The sequence below is a fragment of the Solea senegalensis genome, unplaced genomic scaffold, assembly GCF_019176455.1.
Source record: "Solea senegalensis isolate Sse05_10M unplaced genomic scaffold, IFAPA_SoseM_1 scf7180000016521, whole genome shotgun sequence".
Lineage (NCBI taxonomy): Eukaryota > Metazoa > Chordata > Actinopteri > Pleuronectiformes > Soleidae > Solea > Solea senegalensis.
The window spans coordinates 94,197-111,483 of NW_025321843.1; the positions used below are offsets into that span (position 1 = coordinate 94,197).

A 17,287-nucleotide genomic window follows, 5' to 3' on the forward strand; every position below is an offset into this window, starting at 1 on the left:
CCACTGAGCCACTACACTCCCCTGCCACCAGGGGGGCGTCTGAGAGCCTTACATTAGCTCCAGTGGTGAAACGGTGTAAAAGAAAAAAAAAGAAACAAACTTTGAGACAAAAGCTTTTTATTGACAAACACCTGTCCTGCAGGGACATGAAAGGGGCGTGGCCATAATGAAATAGGACGCGGGGTCTCAAAGGAAAGCATCGCACCACTCCTTCAGGCACTGAGCGCAGGATCCTGCCTGACGACTGTTTGCTCCGCTCACGTCTTTGAGCCAATCAGTGAACATCTCTGTGTCTTTCTTCAGCAGCAGGAACTGACCCAGCACCACGTACGCCTGCACACGCACGGCAAAAACACAGGAAAATGACATGAAAATCCTGAGAAAAATGTGAAAACTACAAACAAAAACACATGAGAGTGTCACAGAAAACACAAAAATGTGAAAATAACAGTAGAATATGCAATAAAAATGTGACAATTTCACTGAAAACCACACAATGACAACACTGAACTGAAACATGTAAAAAGGAAAACGTGAAACAAACGACGTGAAAATGATGCTGAAAACACGGGAAACTTGACAGTGAAAACAATGAGTAAAAAAAAACTGCATAAACAGACAAAATAAAATAATGACAATGAAATGACATTTTTGGCTGTAATAAGCTCTGCGGCCTTCTGGGGGCGCTACGCACTAAAGTCAATGTGTGTTTATTGAATAAATATTTATTGATAAATTTGCTGACCTTATCAAAACCCTGCTCCTCCAGCTTTTTTCCCAGAATCCCTCCGATTCCCGACAGCGCCATCACCGACTTGTCGCCCATCGGCTCACCGACAAAGTCGCGATGTTTCTGAGACGTGGTCGACATCTTCACTGAAAACAAAACAATCAGTGAGACTGATTTTTCATCAGAGTGACTCAGCCCTTTTGAAGTTCAAATGTCTTATTTTGTCAATTCGGCTTCAGATTAACCTCAGTGACACAAAGTGACCACACGAGGCAGCAGAGGACCAGCAGCTCCTGTGTCTCTGCGAGCTAAAATCACTGATTTTCTCTATGGACTTTGGTGTTAGATGTTTACAAAAGTCTGTCGAGCAGTGAGATAAAGTCGCAAACAAGCTCTGAAGATATCGTAGATTTTATGAGCGGAGTCTTTTGTTTTTTGTTTTTCTTAAAGAGACAGCAGCAGCAGCAGCCGCTCCCGGTTCACAGCTCTGGTGTGAACCTGCCGACCCACATTTCACTGCCGTTCAAACTCAAACACGGACCATTTTGTTCACTGCGCACGTTATAAAGTTCGCGGAGGTAGGATTCACTCACCTGACTTAAACGCGCCGTAAACCGCGAGGGAATCACGCAAAAATGGAAGAAAACAAAAGAAAATCGAGCACCAAACTTTTTTTTTAATTTAAACTGGAGGCGTTTTATTCTGAAACCCGGAAAACGACTGACGTCCCAGGCACGACGTCACGACGCAGAGAGTCAAAGATGGTTTGCAGTGAAGATGACTCACTCCGTTAATTTCCTTAAATTGGGTTGATTTCATTAAACTCCGGTCACATTTGTTACACAGTAAATGAATGAGTAACTCTCCGGTTTTCATCGGCGAACATGAGAGAGAACGCTTCGGGCGTTGTTATCGACTAGTGGCAACAGCTACAACAGCTAACAGTGGTTAGCCCCGGACAGTTGTCGTTCATGTCTTTTTCCGCATTGTTCGAGTGGAACTGGGTCAACATGTAAGTCTTTGACTAGTTTACGTCTGTATTTCTGAAAGAACTCAGGGACAGCTTCAGAGTGAGACCTCTTACTGTTGAAGTATTTTACATTCCACTGGTATCCCCGCCCTCGCCCGTGTGTCCCGCCCACTCTCAAACTTCTCAAAGTGGGTGTGACTGCGTGTTTTCGTCTTGCTCGACCTGTCAGGTGTGGCGTTGTTAGCGGGAGCTCTGCGTGGCTCAGGCCGCCTTCTGCGCTCCCTTCGCGGCCTCACTTGGTCCCTGACTCCTCGTAGAAAATGGCGGCTCCGCTGAGTGACCTGGAGAAGCGAAAGCAGATCAGTGTTCGCGGCATCGCCGGCGTCGCAGACGTCGCTGAGATCAAGCGGACTTTTAACCGACACCTGCACTTCACGCTGGTGAAGGACAGAAACGTAGCGACGCCTCGGGACTACTACTTCGCCCTGGCCCACACCGTCCGGGACCATCTGGTGGGCCGCTGGATCCGGACCCAGCAGTACTACTACGAGACAGACCCAAAGGTAGGAGCAGCAAGAGCCCACACACGACGCCTGCTGTCCGGCGTAGATGCCACACGCCGAACTCCACCAACAAAACATCCCGAGTTATTTGCGAATTAAAGAAATATAAGATACAAGTAGCTTACTTTTCCCTGTTGTAGAAACAAAACATTGATTCGGCACAAAGTTAAGAACCGAATGTGTCTTTGTTTTAGTCCATTTTAAGTTTGGTGACGTCGTAAACCTCTGCTAACATCAGCACACACCAGTTTTCACTGATTATTGGTTTACATGCCATCACTCACAGGTGTTAATAAATAATAATAAAATAATGTCTTATATAAGACTTGACTATTTAGACACGTGACAGTTATCAATGGAATTTGTTTTTTTTATTGGAAACAATTTCAAGACAACACAGCAGAGCACGTAACAACAGTCCTCCATTCCTCACGTTTTTAAGGAGATTGTTTTTTGTTTTTATTTATTTTTTTGGTCTTTTTTTTTCTTTACCGTCACCTTTTTTTTTCTTAACCACTTCCGTTGACCCAGAACCAGAGGACAGGTGTGGTTTCAGGTGTAGTTTCAGGTGTGTTTTGATGGGCAGGGATTTGTCTCTTGTGTCTCTTGTGTCTCTTGTGTCCTCAGAGGGTTTATTATCTGTCTCTGGAGTTCTACATGGGTCGAGCGCTGCAGAACACCATGATCAACCTGGGCCTGCAGAACACCTGCGACGAGGCCATTTACCAGGTAAACAAACACTCACCTTCCTTCAGCTTCCTCCTCCTCTTCTTCACCTGCTCCGCCCACTCACCTGGGTAATGATGAACTTCCTGCTAACGTCTCACACTGTTGTGTGTGTGTGTGTGTGTGTGTGTGTGTGTGTGTAGTTGGGTCTGGACCTGGAGGAGCTGGAGGACATTGAGGAGGACGCTGGTCTCGGTAATGGAGGTCTGGGACGACTGGCAGGTAAACGGACACGCCACATGAGCGCGTTATTGTTCGTTGATTAAAATAATGATCCACTGATGTCATCATGGCTGAAGCTCCGCCTCTTCCTCCCGCGCAGCCTGTTTCTTAGACTCCATGGCGACGCTCGGTCTCGCGGCGAATGGCTACGGGATCCGCTACGAGTTTGGCATCTTCAACCAGAAGATTAGCAATGGCTGGCAGGTATGCTAATGCTATGCTAAAACACGCTAATAACATGCTATTGACACAACACATACAACACAATTTCATGCTAATGCCACAGCAGGCTAATAGCACATTAGCAACCGTCTAAAACCCACCAATAACATGCTAATATTAATTGTATTTAATTTTTAGTTAACTAATTAATTAATTAATTAATTAACTAATTCATTCATTCATTCATTCATTCTTTCATTAATTTGATCTATTTTAATAATATGGCAATAATACACTAATAACATGCTAACAACAGCTTTGACCACAAATGGACCAGCTAATGTGCCAATAAAATGTAATAACATGCTAACACACTAATAACACAGTAATAACAGTGTGTAGCACACAATAACATGCTAATGACACAGTAGCAACACACTTATAATATGCTAACATAGCATGCCGTTGTTGTAATATAGTAATAACAGGTTAACAACACACCAAGTCCCATGAATTTTAAATCACACACCTGTAGTGTAAGTACACCAGGTGTTAAGGAGACGTGCGATTGGCCAATGTGTTGCTCCGCCCCCCTTAGGTGGAGGAAGCAGATGATTGGCTGAGGTATGGAAACCCCTGGGAGAAGGCGCGGCCTGAGTACATGCTGCCCGTTCACTTCTACGGTCAGGTGGACACGACGGAGACGGGAGTGAAGTGGTTGGACACACAGGTCAGAGGACAAATGTCCACATGAGGAACCTTTACCTGTACCTGAATGATGACTGTCAGTGTGTGCACAGGTGGTGTTGGCGATGCCCTATGACACACCTGTACCTGGTTACCGTAACAACACGGTGAACACGATGAGGCTGTGGTCAGCGAAAGCGCCTAATGATTTCAAACTGCACAACTGTGAGTTTAACTGTGACATCACACACTGTCCACAGCTGTGTCTGTCTGCAGCTGATGACATCACACATGTGTCGTTTGTGTCCCCGTCTGTGTCCCCAGTTAATACAGGAGGTTACATTGAAGCTGTTCTGGACAGGAACCTGGCAGAGAACATCTCCAGAGTCCTCTACCCCAACGACAACGTAAGCCTGTCTGTCTCTGTGTCCCAACTGTCTCTCGGCTGTCCCAACTGTCTCTCCGGTGTCCAACTGTCTCTCCGGTGTCCTGTTTGTCCTCAGTTCTTTGAGGGGAAGGAGCTGCGTCTGAAGCAGGAGTACTTCCTGGTGGCAGCGTCCCTGCAGGACATCATCCGCAGGTTCAAGTCGTCCAAGTTTGGCTGCAGAGACCCGGTGAGGACGTCCTTCGACACATTCCCCGACAAGGTGAGACAACAAAAGACGAGATGTCCACACAGACTGCAGTCCAACAGCTTCTGCTTCTGTTGGGGTGGAGACTCACTGTGTGCTCACCTGCGCCCTCAGGTGGCGATCCAGCTGAACGACACCCACCCGGCCCTCGCCATCCCCGAGCTGATGAGGATCCTGGTGGACGTAGAGAAGGTGGACTGGGACAAGGTGAGGCCCAGGACCAGGACAGGGTTGGTCTGAATCATGGACATCGTCACACCTGTGTGTGTGTGTGTGTGTGTGTGTGCGTGTGTGTGCGTGTGCATGCAGGCGTGGGACATCACATGTCGTACATGTGCTTACACAAACCACACGGTTCTTCCTGAGGCTCTGGAGAGATGGACTGTTCCCATGTTTGAACAACTGCTGCCGAGACATCTGCTCATCATCTATGAGATCAACCAGAGACACCTGGACGTAAGAGACAGACACAGACACTCTCACACTCTCACACTCTGATTTGGAGTTGTTTATAGTTTATAGTTTTAGAGTCATTTGTGTTTGGCGCTGCAGCAGACCTGCAGGTAATGGCAGCACCTGGAGTCTCCGGGCTGGAGAAGCTGACTCGCCGACATGCCGTTAGACTGTGTCCGGATGTCGGCGTGTCAGTGGAGGCGTGGCTTCGCTGTGGGTGGCAGCACACACACCGCACACACACCGCACACACACCACACACACCTGAGACACACACACACCTGAGACACACACACCACACACACACCACACACAAAGACACAGACACACACACAGACAGGGAAAGCCCTGATGGACAGAGTGTCCAGACTGAGTCCTCTACAGTCATAGGACAGACAGTGTCCAGAGTGGCAGAGGCTGCTCTGGACCATCATAATAATAATAATAATAATAATAATAATAATGATGATAATAATGATGATTCAATGGGTAAAATCATCAAATGTTCAATCAAACGGGAAAAACACTGAAATTAAAGTAATCACCACGAAAAATAAGAAAATGTCAAAAGATAACTCACAGATGGAGGTCACACAGGAAGACACATTGGAGGACACACAGGAAGACGCATTGGAGGACACACAGGAAGACACATTAGAGGACACACTGGGTGACACATTGGAGGACACACAGGAAGACACATTGGAGGACACACAGGAAGACACATAGGAGGACACATAGGAAGACACACAGGAAGACACACAGTGATTCCTCCTTCTCTTGTGTCAGACAGTTTTTAGCTGACACAAAAGAAGACAAGGGAGTGAACATTGAGGAGTTCTTCCCTGATCTGCGTCTCTTCAGTCAGTCAGTGAGGTCTCTGATGAAGGACAAAGGAGACCTCGGTCATCCTGCTTTTATTGAAACAAAGATCTTTCGGCTGAAGACATTTTTAACAAAAGTTGGACTCCAGCTAGAGAAGGAGATGAATGGATGAGTGTGTTGATTTTTCCTTTCTTTACTTTGGTGAGTGTGTGTTTGTTTATTTGCAGCTCTTTTTTAATCTTTAAACATTAACGGTGCTCGTCAGGACACAAAGAGAGCTGCACTTTTTAATTTGATCCAAACCAAACAACTGAATGTCACTTTTATTCAGGAGACACACAGCACCTCTGATAATGAGTGTGACTGGAGAAGGGAGTGGAATGGGGAACTGGTTTTAAGTCACAGGGACAGTAACAGTGGGGGGGTCGGGATTCTCTTCTTTTAACTTCACTGTCGACGAGGTCGTTCCAGGCCGACTTTTAAAAGTGACTGCTGAGTTTGAGAAGATGAAACTGGTTTTTATAAATGTATATGCTCCAGTTATTGCTCTGGAGAGACTGGTTTTCATAGACACACTGAACCAAACACTTCACAAGTGTTGCAGTGAGGAGTTCTTGTTTTTAACTGCACAGAGAACCCTGTCTTAGACAGGAACCACGGGGAACCTCACACTGCTTCAAAAAACGCCATCAGCAAAATGATGGAAACCTTTGAGTTGTGTGACGTGTGGAGATGTTTCCACAGGAGCCAGCGTCAGTACACCTGGCTTCACTCTAGAGGTAACACACTGTCTTTAGCAAGACTTGATAGGTTTTATTGTTACGAGCATCATTTGAATGTTTTTAAGAGCGGTGTGATCAGCCCTGTCGGGTTCTCCGATCACTCCCTGGTGAAGTGTGTGGTTTTTATGAAGAATGTGAAATGTAGAAGTGCGTACTGGCACTTTAACACCACACTGTTGACCAATAATGGTTTTAAAGAGTCACTCAGATATTTTTGGTCGGACTAAGTCCGAGTACAGTTCTCTGCAGCAGGACGTGGGAAAGGTTCAGATCAAACAGCTTTGCTTGCAGTACACTCTCAGTGTCACTAGAGACATGACCAGGTCTATGAGAGATCTGGAGAGAGAAGTGGTGGAACTGCAAAACTGAGCAGACTCCACAGGAGATCGAGAACATATTGAAGTTCTCAAACGCTCAGCTCTGTCCGACCTGCTGGGTTTTCATGCCCATGGTGCTCTGGTTCGGTTACGCTTCCAGAACATTGCTGAGATGGATGCTCCTTCCACCAGAGGTGGCGCTGTCATTCCTCGAAGGGCTGCCGCAAGTGACCGAAGACCACAGAGATTTTCTCGAGGCACAACTTTCCGCCCAGGAGCTACAGGAGGCGCTACGGACTCTGCAGAGCGGGAAGGCTCCCGGCATAGACGGTCTCCCTGCGGAGTTTTATAGAGCCTTCTGGACGGTCATGGGGGACGATCTTCTGTGTGTCCTGCAAGACAGTCTGAGCAAGGGATGGTGGCCCCTGAGCTGCAGGAGGGCTGTCCTCACCCTCCTCCCAAAGAATGGAGACCTGCAGGAGCTTAAGAACTGGCGTCCTGTGTCTCTGCTGTGCACCGACTATAAACTGCTCTCTAAGGTGCTGGCCATGAGACTCAGGAAGGTGATGGACCAGGTCATTCATGTGGACCAGACCTAATGTGTTCCCGGCAGGTTGATATCTTTACTTTACTTTGATTCGGGACATTTTGGACCTCTCTAGTTCATTAGGCTCAGAGTTTGGTCTGATTTCTGTAGATCAAGAAAAAGCTTTTGACAGAGTTGAACACCATTACCTGTGCCAGACACTGCAGGATTTTGGCTTCAGCTCAGGTTTCATAGCTAAGATCAGGGTCCTGTACAGTGACATTGAGAGTGTGCTGAAAGTCAATGGTAGACTAAGCGCTCCTTTTAAGGTCCAGAGAGGTGTTAGACAGGGCTGCTCAATGTCGGGCATGTTCTACTCTCTGGCCCTGGAGCCTTTTCTCCACAAGCTGAGGTCTCGTCTGTCTCGTCTGTCTCGTCTGTCTCGTCTGTCCTTTCCCGGCTGTGAGGACTGTTTTAAATTGTCAGCATTCGCTGATGACGTCATCCTGTCTGTGAGGACTCAGGATGACATCGATAGTCTCACCCAAACTGCCGCTGACTTCGGGAAACTCTCCTCTGCGAGAATTAACTGGGAGAAAAGTGAAGCTGTGGCAGTGGGGGAGGGGCTAGAGAAGAAGCTGGTTTTACCCGGGGGGCTCAGCGTGGAGAAGGGGAGGACTTAAGTACCTTGGTGTCCATCTTGGAGATGCAGCCTCCACCTCCCACAACTGGGACCTATTTATTGAACAGGTTGAAGGTCGTCTTAAGAGGTGGAGATGGATTTTACCCAGGATGTCCTTCAAAGGTCGAGTCCTCATTATTAAAAACCTTGTGTCCTCCATGCTGTGGCACCGGCTGATGTGTCTGGACCCGCCAGAGAGGCTGCTGTCCAGGGTGCAGGCCCCTATGGTGGACTTCTTCTGGGACCGTTTGCACTGGGTCCCCCAGAGCGTCCTCTTTCTCCCAAAAGTGGAGGGGGGCCACAGACTTGTACATCTGGCCAGCAGGAGAGCAGCGTTCAGACTCGGACACATCTGGCGCTTTTTAACTGGACCCTCAGACTTGGTCTGGAGGCCGGTGGCTCGCGCCATACTGGAGCGGTGTGATGGACCGGGTCTGGCAGACTCTCTGTTTTTAATGGATTTACGTGGACTTAACTTGGATAATTTCCCCACCTTTTATAGAGGACTCTTTAAAGTGTGGGAACTCTTCTGTAAGGAAAGAGGGCGCTGCGACTCTCTTTTCTGGCTCCTAAAAGAACCAGTGACTCACGGGACACGGCTCCACTGCGTCGCAGGACCGTCCCTACTTCGGAAAATGCGCGATGCCAGGGTCCTGACCCTGGGCCCTGTGGTTCAGGTGTGCGGACCTTGCCCAGTGTCTGGGGACCAGGTCAGTCTGGGTGAGTGGTCTCCTGCTGAAAGACTGGAAACAGCAGCTGACTGACTCTGAACTGAGTCTTTTAATGAACTATTGTGATGGCTCAGCTCAGCCTGATCCCACAGACTCTTTCCCTAACATGAACATCACTCCTGTTTTTGAAAGTGAATGATTTTATTGATTATGGTTTGTGGAACATGACGGGGAGGACGATGAAAGCTGGTTTTAAAAGCACTACTGCAGAGCAAGCTCAGGGACAGAGTGGACACTCCTTGGAGGACTCACCTGTCCCTCACAACAGGTCAGAAGCCTGAGTGGAAGGCTCTGTACAAGCCACCGCTAACCAAGAAAGCTGGAGACCTACAGTGGAGGCTTCTCCATGGTGCGGTGGCTGTAAATGCTTTTATCTCTGTTGTTAATCCACATGTCACTGATTCATGTCCTTTCTGTTCACTCACTGTTTTTTACAGTGCGTTAGATTAAGTCCTCTGTTTCACTCACTGTTTTTTACAGTGTGTCAGATTAAGTCCAATGTTTCACTTTCTGTCTCAGGTTTTTTCTTTAATGAAACATTTTCTCACTTTCTGTTTTTATTCTCGGTTACAAATATGACAGGAAAAAGAAAACTCACTGTCAGTTATTTAATTTTTTAATCGGCCAATCACAGATGGACGTTTATTTAAGCAGAAAGAATAGAGTGGAGAACAGTGTGGACGTAGATGCTGAAGACCAGACTGAAAACTGAACTTTTTATCCATTAACAAATAATTTGGTGGATTTTCTGCAAATGTGGGGAGAGAAGGGAGTTTTATGTTCTGTGAAAGATGATGATTTAGTTTTCGTTGATTATTTTTATGTTGAATTTCTTCCTGTTCACTCTCTCACACTCTCTCTCTCACACACACACTCACTCTCTCTCTCTCACTCACACTCTCTCTCACACACACTCTCTCTCACACACTCTCCTCTCCCACTCTCTCTCACTCTCTCACCCCTCTCTCCTCACTCTCACCACACTCTCTCTCTCACACACACTCTCTCACTCTCTCACACTCTCTCTCACTCTCCCCAAACTCTCTCTCTCTCACACACACCTCTCTCTCTCTCCCACACCTCACTCCCTCTCCCTCTCTCCGCTCTCTCTCCTCTCTCTCTCTCTCACACACACACACACTCTCTCTCACACTCCTCTCCACACTCTCTCACACACTGTCCTCCTCTCTCTCACACTCTCTCTCACTCTCTCTCACTCTCCTCACTCTCTCTCTCTCTCTCTCTCTCACACACTCCTCTCCACTCTCCCTCTCTCCTCTCACACACTCTCTCACTCTCTCTCTCTCTCTCTCTCTCCCTCTCCCTCTCTCTCACACACCTCTCACTCTCTCTCTCTCTCTCCTCTCTCTCACACACACACTCTCTCTCTCTCACTCTCTCTCTCTCTCTCCCACACACTCCTCACTCTCTCTCTCTCACACCTCTCTCTCTCTCTCTCCTCTCTCTCTCACACACTCTCTCACCTCTCTCCTCCCACACACTCTCTCACTCCCTCTCTCTCTCCCCACACTCTCCACTCTCTCTCTCTCTCTCTCTCACACACTCTCTCTCACACTCTCTCCCTCCCTCTCTCTCCCCCTCTCAGAGAATCCGGTCCATATTTCCCGGGGACAGCGAGCGTCTCCGCCGCATGTCTCTGATCGAGGAGAGTTCCCCAAAGAGGATCAACATGGCTCATCTGTGCGTGGTCGGATCACACGCCGTCAACGGTGTCGCTCGGATTCACTCTGACATTGTCAAGAACACAGTGTGAGTGACTGAGTGACTGACAGTGAGTGAGTGAGTGAGCTGTGTTGTGTTCAGGTGTTGTCTGAAACGTTGTCTTCTGCAGGTTCAAAGACTTTTATGAAGTTGATCCTCAGAAGTTTCAGAATAAAACAAACGGTGTAACTCCTCGACGCTGGCTGCTGCTCTGTAACCGTGGCCTCGCTGATGTCATCACCGAGGTATGACATCACCACATGGTTCAGGGTCAAAGGTCACTTCAGGGCGATGACCTGGTCTTTTTGTCCCTCAGAGAATCGGGGACGGTTTCCTTGGCGACCTGCAGCAGCTGAAGAAGATCCTTCAGTTTGTGGATGACGACTCTTTCATCAGAGGTGTGGCCAAAGTCAAACAGGTACAAACGCAGGCGTCTCATTGGTCCTCAGTCTCCTGACCTGCACCTTGTCCCTGTCTAATGCCGCGTCTCGCTCTGTCCCTGTGTCTGTCTCTCTGTCCCTGTGTCTGTCTCTGAACAGGAGAACAAACTCAAGTTCGCCTCCTACCTGCAGAAGGAGACGCAGCAGCGTGTGAATCCTGAATCCATGTTTGACGTCCAGGTGAAGAGGATCCACGAGTACAAGAGACAAGTGCTCAACGTCCTGCACGTCATCACGCTCTACAACCGTGAGAGGCTCCGCCCATTCTGATGACTCGCTGTCTCCGCCCCCTGCTGGTTACTCTGTGTTTGTCTTTCAGGACTGAAACTGGAGCCTGACACGGAGTTTGTTCCCAGGACAGTGATGATCGGAGGCAAGGTGTGAACATGTGAATACATGAACATGTGAATACATGAACAGGTGAACATGTGACCATGTGAATACATGAACATGTGCGCATGTGAACATGTGCATACATGAACATGTGAATACATGAACATGTGAACACATGAACATGTGAACACGTGACCATGTGAATACGTGAACATGTGAATACGTGAACATGTGAATACGTGAACACGTGCACATGTGACCATGTGAATACATGAACATGTGAACACATGAACATGTGAATACATGAACACGTGCACATGTGAACACATGAACACGTGAATACATGAACAGGTGCACATGTGAATACATGAACACGTGCACATGTGACCATGTGAATACATGAACATGTGAACATGTGAACACGTGAACATGTGAACACATGAACATGTTAATACGTGAACATGTGACCTGGACAAAGATGAATGCACAGAGGTTGTGGTTTTGTGTCAAAGTTTGAATTTTGTCTGTGTGTGTCTGTGTGTGTGTCTGTGTGTGTGTCACCTGTAGGCGGCGCCAGGTTACCATGTGGCAAAGCTGATCATTAAACTGATCACTTCAGTGGGTCATGTGATCAATAATGATCCTGCAGTGGACGACAAACTCAAAGTGATTTACCTGGAAAACTACAGAGTGTCTCTGGCTGAGAAAGGTCAGTGTCTGCCTGTCTGTCTCTGTGTGTGTGTCTCTCAGTGCAGCGGTTGTCATGGTAACAGGCGTGTGATGTCCTCAGTTGTCCCGGCCGCTGACCTGTCAGAGCAGATCTCCACAGCAGGGACAGAAGCTTCTGGAACAGGAAACATGAAGATGATGATGAACGGAGCTTTGACCATCGGGACGATGGACGGAGCCACAGTGGAGATGGTGGACGAAGCCGGAGAGGACAACGTCTTCATCTTTGGCCTGAGGGTGGAGGACGTGCAGGACATGGACAGGAAGGGGTGAGGAGGACGTCCTGTCAAACCTCGGAGACTTTTTTTCACTTCCGATAAACCTTTTTAAATGTTTACGTTTGTTTTTACGAGATTCTCACTTTGTACGTTTGGACTTTTTCTGAAGTAGTCGCGGAAATATTGTGATTAAGTGAAAATATTGTGATTAAGTGAAAATATTGTGATTAAGTGAAAATATTGTGATAAAGTCGAACCTTTTTTATGATGTTTTGTGGAGTTTTAATAATTTCGTTCTTTTTTTACATTTTTACGATGATCTCATGACCTTTGACCTTTGACGTCTTGTTGCGCGATGATTTCACGACCTTTGACTTTCTGACGTCTTTATGTTTTTGACATTTTAACGATGCAACATATTTGACGCATTCGTTCAAACGTCTTCTTTTTTTTTCCGATCAATCGCAGATATAACGCCAGAGTGTTCTACGAGCGTCTGCCGGACCTGAAACTGGCGGTGGATCAGATCCAGAACGGCTTCTTCAGTCCCACAGAACCAGGACTCTTCAGAGACCTGGTCCACATGTTGATGAACCACGACAGGTACAGACAGACAGTCACCGTCTTTAACTGACGTTCATGTCCTCACGTGTCCCTCATGTCTCCTTCAGGTTTAAGGTTTTCGCAGACTTTGAGTCGTACGTGCGGTGTCAGCAGCGAGTCAGTGACCTCTACAAGGTCAGCACACGTGTGATCAGCTCTTCACTCATTGATCGCACATGAGTTATTGATCGATCGGCTGTTTTGTGTGCAGGATCCTAAAGAGTGGACGAGGAAGGTGATCCGAAACATCGCGGCGTCGGGAAAGTTCTCCAGCGACCGAACCATCGCTCAGTACGCCTCTGAGATCTGGGGAGTGGAACCGTCCGGCGTGAAGATCCCGCCGCCCAACGAGCCGCCGCTCGAAGTTAGTAAGTGATCAGCGAGAGGAGAGGAAACCCGATCAAACGCTGACGTGTCTTCAGTAATGTGAATTTTATACTGTTGATCTATGTTAAAACAAACCTCACGATGTTCAGTAGTGACATCACAGCCAAAGCTCAGCATGATGTCATAACACGTTAAACAGACAGTTCACGGTTGTTGTTTTTTTTTTAAACGTGTGGCTGTGAGCGCCGCCCCTTAATGTGATATCTAAGTCACATGTTCACGTCTTTAACTCACTGTTAGACGTTTGTAAACCACTCATTCTCCCACACCAAACCCCATAGAGAAAATCAGTGATTTTAACTTAACACACAAGCGTTGTTGGTCCTCTGCTGCCTCGTGAGGTCACTTTGTGTCACTTGCATAAACTTGAACAGGAATTGACAAAATCAAACATTTGAACCTGGTGATGGAGGCAGCAGTGGATCAACAACTCTTGTGGGCTGTGAAGTTAAAATCACTGATTTTCTCTATGGGGTTTGGTTTGGTTTGGGAGAGTGAGTTAAAGACGTCAACATGTTCTTAAAACATTGTCTTTTTGTTTTATGGCTAAAATCAGCAGCAGGGGGCGCTCACAGCACTTCATCCAACCACATGTTCAAAAACTTGAACTTTTGATTTTATGATGAATTACCTCATGTCAGTTTTAACTCTGTCATTTAAACAGAGCAGGGGATTCTGCCATATAATTTCATAGATGCATTATGGGAAATGAAGTCTAGTCAGAATCAGTGTTCACTCTTCATTATGTACTGTATGTCTCCACACACACACACACACACACGACTGCACCTGAAAATAAAGTTTTGACCAAATCAGTCACAGGACATTGTTTCGTTTGTAACCAAAAAAAAAACCCACAGATGAATTAAAAGAAGAAATATATTTAATTCATAATTCAAGTCATAACAGGTTTTCAAAAACAGTGAAGTGAAGAAAAAAAACATGGTCTTTTTGTTCCAAGGTCATAAAGGAAAAAAGGAAAACACTGCTACTGTTCAGTGTCTGTGTGTGAGTGAGATAATCGTCCTTTGTCCTCACTGAACAGGAGGAGCCGAGCCCAGGAAATCACTGAGAGGAAGGAAAAACAACGACCATGAGCGCCACCTTCAGGAAGCTGACCAAAACACAACATCAAAGAGACAAAAGTCACAGTTCACTGTGTCGTCCAAAACGTGACAAAAAGTCACAGTTCGGTGTGTCGTCCCAAACGAGACAAAAGTCATAGTTCACTGTGTCGTCCAAAACGAGACAAAAAGTCATAGTTCGGTGTGTCGTCCAAAACGAGACAAAAAGTCACAGTTCCAAAAGCGAGACAAAAAGTCACAGTTCGGTATGTCGTCCAAAACAAGACAAAAGTCATCGTTTGGTATGTTGTCCAAAACGAAACAACAAGTCATAGTGCGGTATGTTGTCCGAAACGAGACAACAAATCATAGTTCGGTGTTTCCCTATGTCGACCGAAACGAGACAACAAGTCATAGTTCGGTATGTCGTCCCAAACGAGACAAAAAGTCATAGTTCGTGTCGCGAGACAAAAGTCACAGTTAGGTATGTAAATCCAAAACAAGAGATAAAGTCATCGTTGGTATGTCGTCCAAAACGAGACAACAAGTCATAGTTCGGTATGTTGTCCAAAACGAGACAACAAGTCATAGTTCGGTGTTTCCCTATGTCGACCAAAACGAGACAACAAGTCATAGTTCGGTATGTCGTCCGAAACGAGACAAAAGTCACAGTTTGGTATGTTGTCCGAAAACGGACAACAAGTGCCAGTTCGGTATGCCGCCCCAAACGGATAAAAAGTCATAGTTCACTGTGCCGTCCAAACGAGACAAAAAGCCATGCTTGGTATGTTGTCCAAAGCGAGACAACAAGTCATCAGCTTGGTATGTTGTCCAAATGAGACAAAAGTCACAGTTTGGGTATGTCGCCCCAAACGACAAAAGTCATAGTTCACTGTGTCAGTCCTCAAACGGAAAGACAAAAGTCAGTTTGGTATGTCGTCCCCAAACGAGACAAAAGTCATAGTTCACTGTGGTCAGTCTCAAACGAGACAAAGTCACAGTTTGGTATGTCGTCCCAAACGCATAAAAAGTCATAGTTCACTGTGTCAGTTCGAACGGAGATTAAAAGTCACAGTTGGTACAATGCGTCCCAAACGAGACAAAAGTCATAGTTCGGTATGTCGTCCAAAACCCAGACAAAAGTCATGAAGTTCGGCATGTCCAAAACGAGACAAAAGTCATAGTTCGGTATGTGTCCAAAAGCGAGACAAAAGTCAGGATTGGGTAAATCCGAAGCGACAAAAGTCACAGTTCGTATGTCGAAACGACAAAAGTCAGCATTTGGTATGTTGTCCAAAACGAGACATCAAGTCATAGTTCCGCGTCTATGTCCACCAAACGGTACCCGAAGCGAGCACAAAAGTCATAGTTCGTATGTCGCCCAAAATGAGACAAAAAGTCATAGTTAGGTATGTGAGACAAAAAGTATAGTTCGCCCAAAATGAGACAAAAGTCATAGTTCGCGTGTGTCCGCAACGGCGACAAAAAGTCAGGCGGAAATGTCGCCCAAAAAGACAAAAGTCATGAAGTTCGTGTCAAAAATGAGACAAAAGTCATAGTTTGGTGTAAGTCCAAAAATTAGACAAAAGTCATAGTTTGGTGTGTCGCCCAAAATGAGACAAAGTCATAGTTCGCGTGTAGATCCAAAACGGCGAGACAAAAAGTCATAGTTCCCAGTCGCCCAAAACGAGACAAAAAGTCATAGTTCGCGTGTCAGTCCAAAATGAGACAAAGTCATAGTTCCTGTGTCAGCCCAAAACGAGACAACAAGTCATAGTTCGGTATGTCACCCAAAACAAAGACAAAAAGTCATAGTTCGCCCAAACGACGGTGTGTGGGTAAAAGTCACAGTTTGGTATGTTGTCCGAAACGAGACAAGTCATCGTTTGGTATGTTGTCCAAAACGAGACAAAAAGTCACAGTTCCCTATGTCGTCCGAAACGAGACAAAAGTCATAGTGAGACAAAAGTGTTAGTCATGTGTTTGTGACATGTGTGGCGCAAGTTTTGTTGTGTATTTGTTGCATGTTTTCCATGTGTTTGTTGTGTATTTGTTGCATGTTTTCCGTGTGTTTGTTGTGTTTTTGTTGCATGTTTTCCATGTGTTTGTTGTGTATTTGTTGCATGTTTTCCGTGTGTTTGCCGTGTGTTTGTTGCATGTTTTCCGTGTGTTTGTTGCATGTTTGTCGCGTGTTTGTCGTCGTGTTGTGTGTACCTGAGGATTTTTGGCAGCTCCGGGCTCCTGTAGATCAACTTGTGTCTGTAACCCAGTGACGAGTGAAACGGAACAAAGTGAACTTTGTGACCGCTGAGACTCTGTGAGCGGACGGCCATGTCGTACAGCTGCAGGAGTACATGTTAGCGTTAGCTTTAACTGCACACGCTTCAAAACAAACAAACATTGTGACGATGTGTCGTGTTCGTGGTCGTGGTGGATTCTCACCTTCTTTCCCAGATGAAACGGAACGACGCTGTCATCCTCGGCATGAAGAATCAGCAACGGACACGAGATGTGACTCATGCTGAGGAGACGCAGTCGCAGACGTTAGCGCGACAATACAATAAATAACAGCAGCTGCAGTTCCTCCACTGTCCACCAGAGGCTGCACTGAAATGATACAGTCTAAATCAAATATGTTCGAAGTCACGTACTTTTCATCGCTGGAGAAGCGGATGTTGTTGGCTGTGATGGCGTCGAGGAAGAACCAATCAAAGCCGGGCAGGTATCTGTACACCTGACACACACACACACACACAGACACACACAGTGTACAACACTAACCT

The 17,287-nt window shown here is 46.5% G+C and overlaps 3 protein-coding genes across 7 annotated transcripts in view; 1 reads left to right on the top strand and 2 right to left on the bottom strand.

The window, feature by feature from the left end:
• Window positions 1-100: 100 nt before the first annotated feature.
• LOC122763165 (barrier-to-autointegration factor-like) lies at window positions 101-2,396 on the bottom strand. Of its 4 annotated transcripts, none has more exons than XM_044018230.1 (3): window positions 2,389-2,396; window positions 746-871; window positions 101-333 (listed from the first exon to the last, which is right to left on the bottom strand). In XM_044018230.1, the coding sequence occupies exons 2-3, from the start codon at window positions 869-871 to the stop codon at window positions 187-189; spliced, it is 273 nt and encodes a 90-aa protein (XP_043874165.1). In that variant the 5' UTR covers window positions 2,389-2,396; the 3' UTR covers window positions 101-186. The 4 variants fall into 4 exon arrangements, with proteins under 4 accessions (XP_043874165.1, XP_043874163.1, XP_043874164.1 ...); XM_044018228.1 differs by lacking the exon at window positions 2,389-2,396 and adding an exon at window positions 1,923-1,981 and having other exon boundaries at window positions 746-876; XM_044018229.1 differs by lacking the exon at window positions 2,389-2,396 and adding an exon at window positions 1,324-1,456.
• Window positions 2,021-14,235, top strand: pygb (phosphorylase, glycogen; brain). Its single transcript, XM_044018219.1, has 20 exons — window positions 2,021-2,263; window positions 2,891-2,992; window positions 3,133-3,211; window positions 3,312-3,415; window positions 3,972-4,103; window positions 4,174-4,285; window positions 4,385-4,467; window positions 4,564-4,707; window positions 4,807-4,899; window positions 5,002-5,148; window positions 10,615-10,778; window positions 10,861-10,975; window positions 11,047-11,148; window positions 11,270-11,417; window positions 11,490-11,548; window positions 12,071-12,212; window positions 12,294-12,501; window positions 12,919-13,053; window positions 13,122-13,188; window positions 13,265-14,235. Exons 1-20 carry the CDS (start codon window positions 2,021-2,023, stop codon window positions 13,427-13,429), a joined length of 2,544 nt encoding a protein of 847 aa, XP_043874154.1. The 3' UTR covers window positions 13,430-14,235.
• Window positions 14,236-14,406: 171 nt separating this feature from the next.
• Window positions 14,407-17,287, bottom strand: part of abhd12 (abhydrolase domain containing 12, lysophospholipase) — a 9,673-nt gene continuing 6,792 nt past the window's right edge. For both annotated transcript variants that reach the window (XM_044018225.1, XM_044018224.1), the window contains exons 11-14: window positions 17,156-17,238; window positions 16,947-17,025; window positions 16,719-16,846; window positions 14,407-14,508 (exon numbers count right to left, since the gene is read on the bottom strand). In XM_044018225.1, the coding sequence (XP_043874160.1) occupies window positions 14,475-14,508; window positions 16,719-16,846; window positions 16,947-17,025; window positions 17,156-17,238 (324 nt within the window). In that variant the 3' untranslated portion in view covers window positions 14,407-14,474. The remainder of the gene's footprint in view (window positions 14,509-16,718; window positions 16,847-16,946; window positions 17,026-17,155; window positions 17,239-17,287) is intronic.

Coding starts and splice junctions, on each gene's coding strand:
- LOC122763165 (XM_044018230.1), bottom strand. CDS start 871: ATGTCGACCACGTCTCAGAAACATCGCGACTTTGTCGGTGAGCCGATG. Junction 334..745: donor AGGAGCAGGGTTTTGATAAG/GTCAGCAAATTT, acceptor GTGCGTGTGCAG/GCGTACGTGGTGCTGGGTCA.
- pygb (XM_044018219.1), top strand. CDS start 2,021: ATGGCGGCTCCGCTGAGTGACCTGGAGAAGCGAAAGCAGATCAGTGTT. Junction 4,104..4,173: donor TGAAGTGGTTGGACACACAG/GTCAGAGGACAA, acceptor GTGTGTGCACAG/GTGGTGTTGGCGATGCCCTA. Junction 4,468..4,563: donor TCCTCTACCCCAACGACAAC/GTAAGCCTGTCT, acceptor GTTTGTCCTCAG/TTCTTTGAGGGGAAGGAGCT.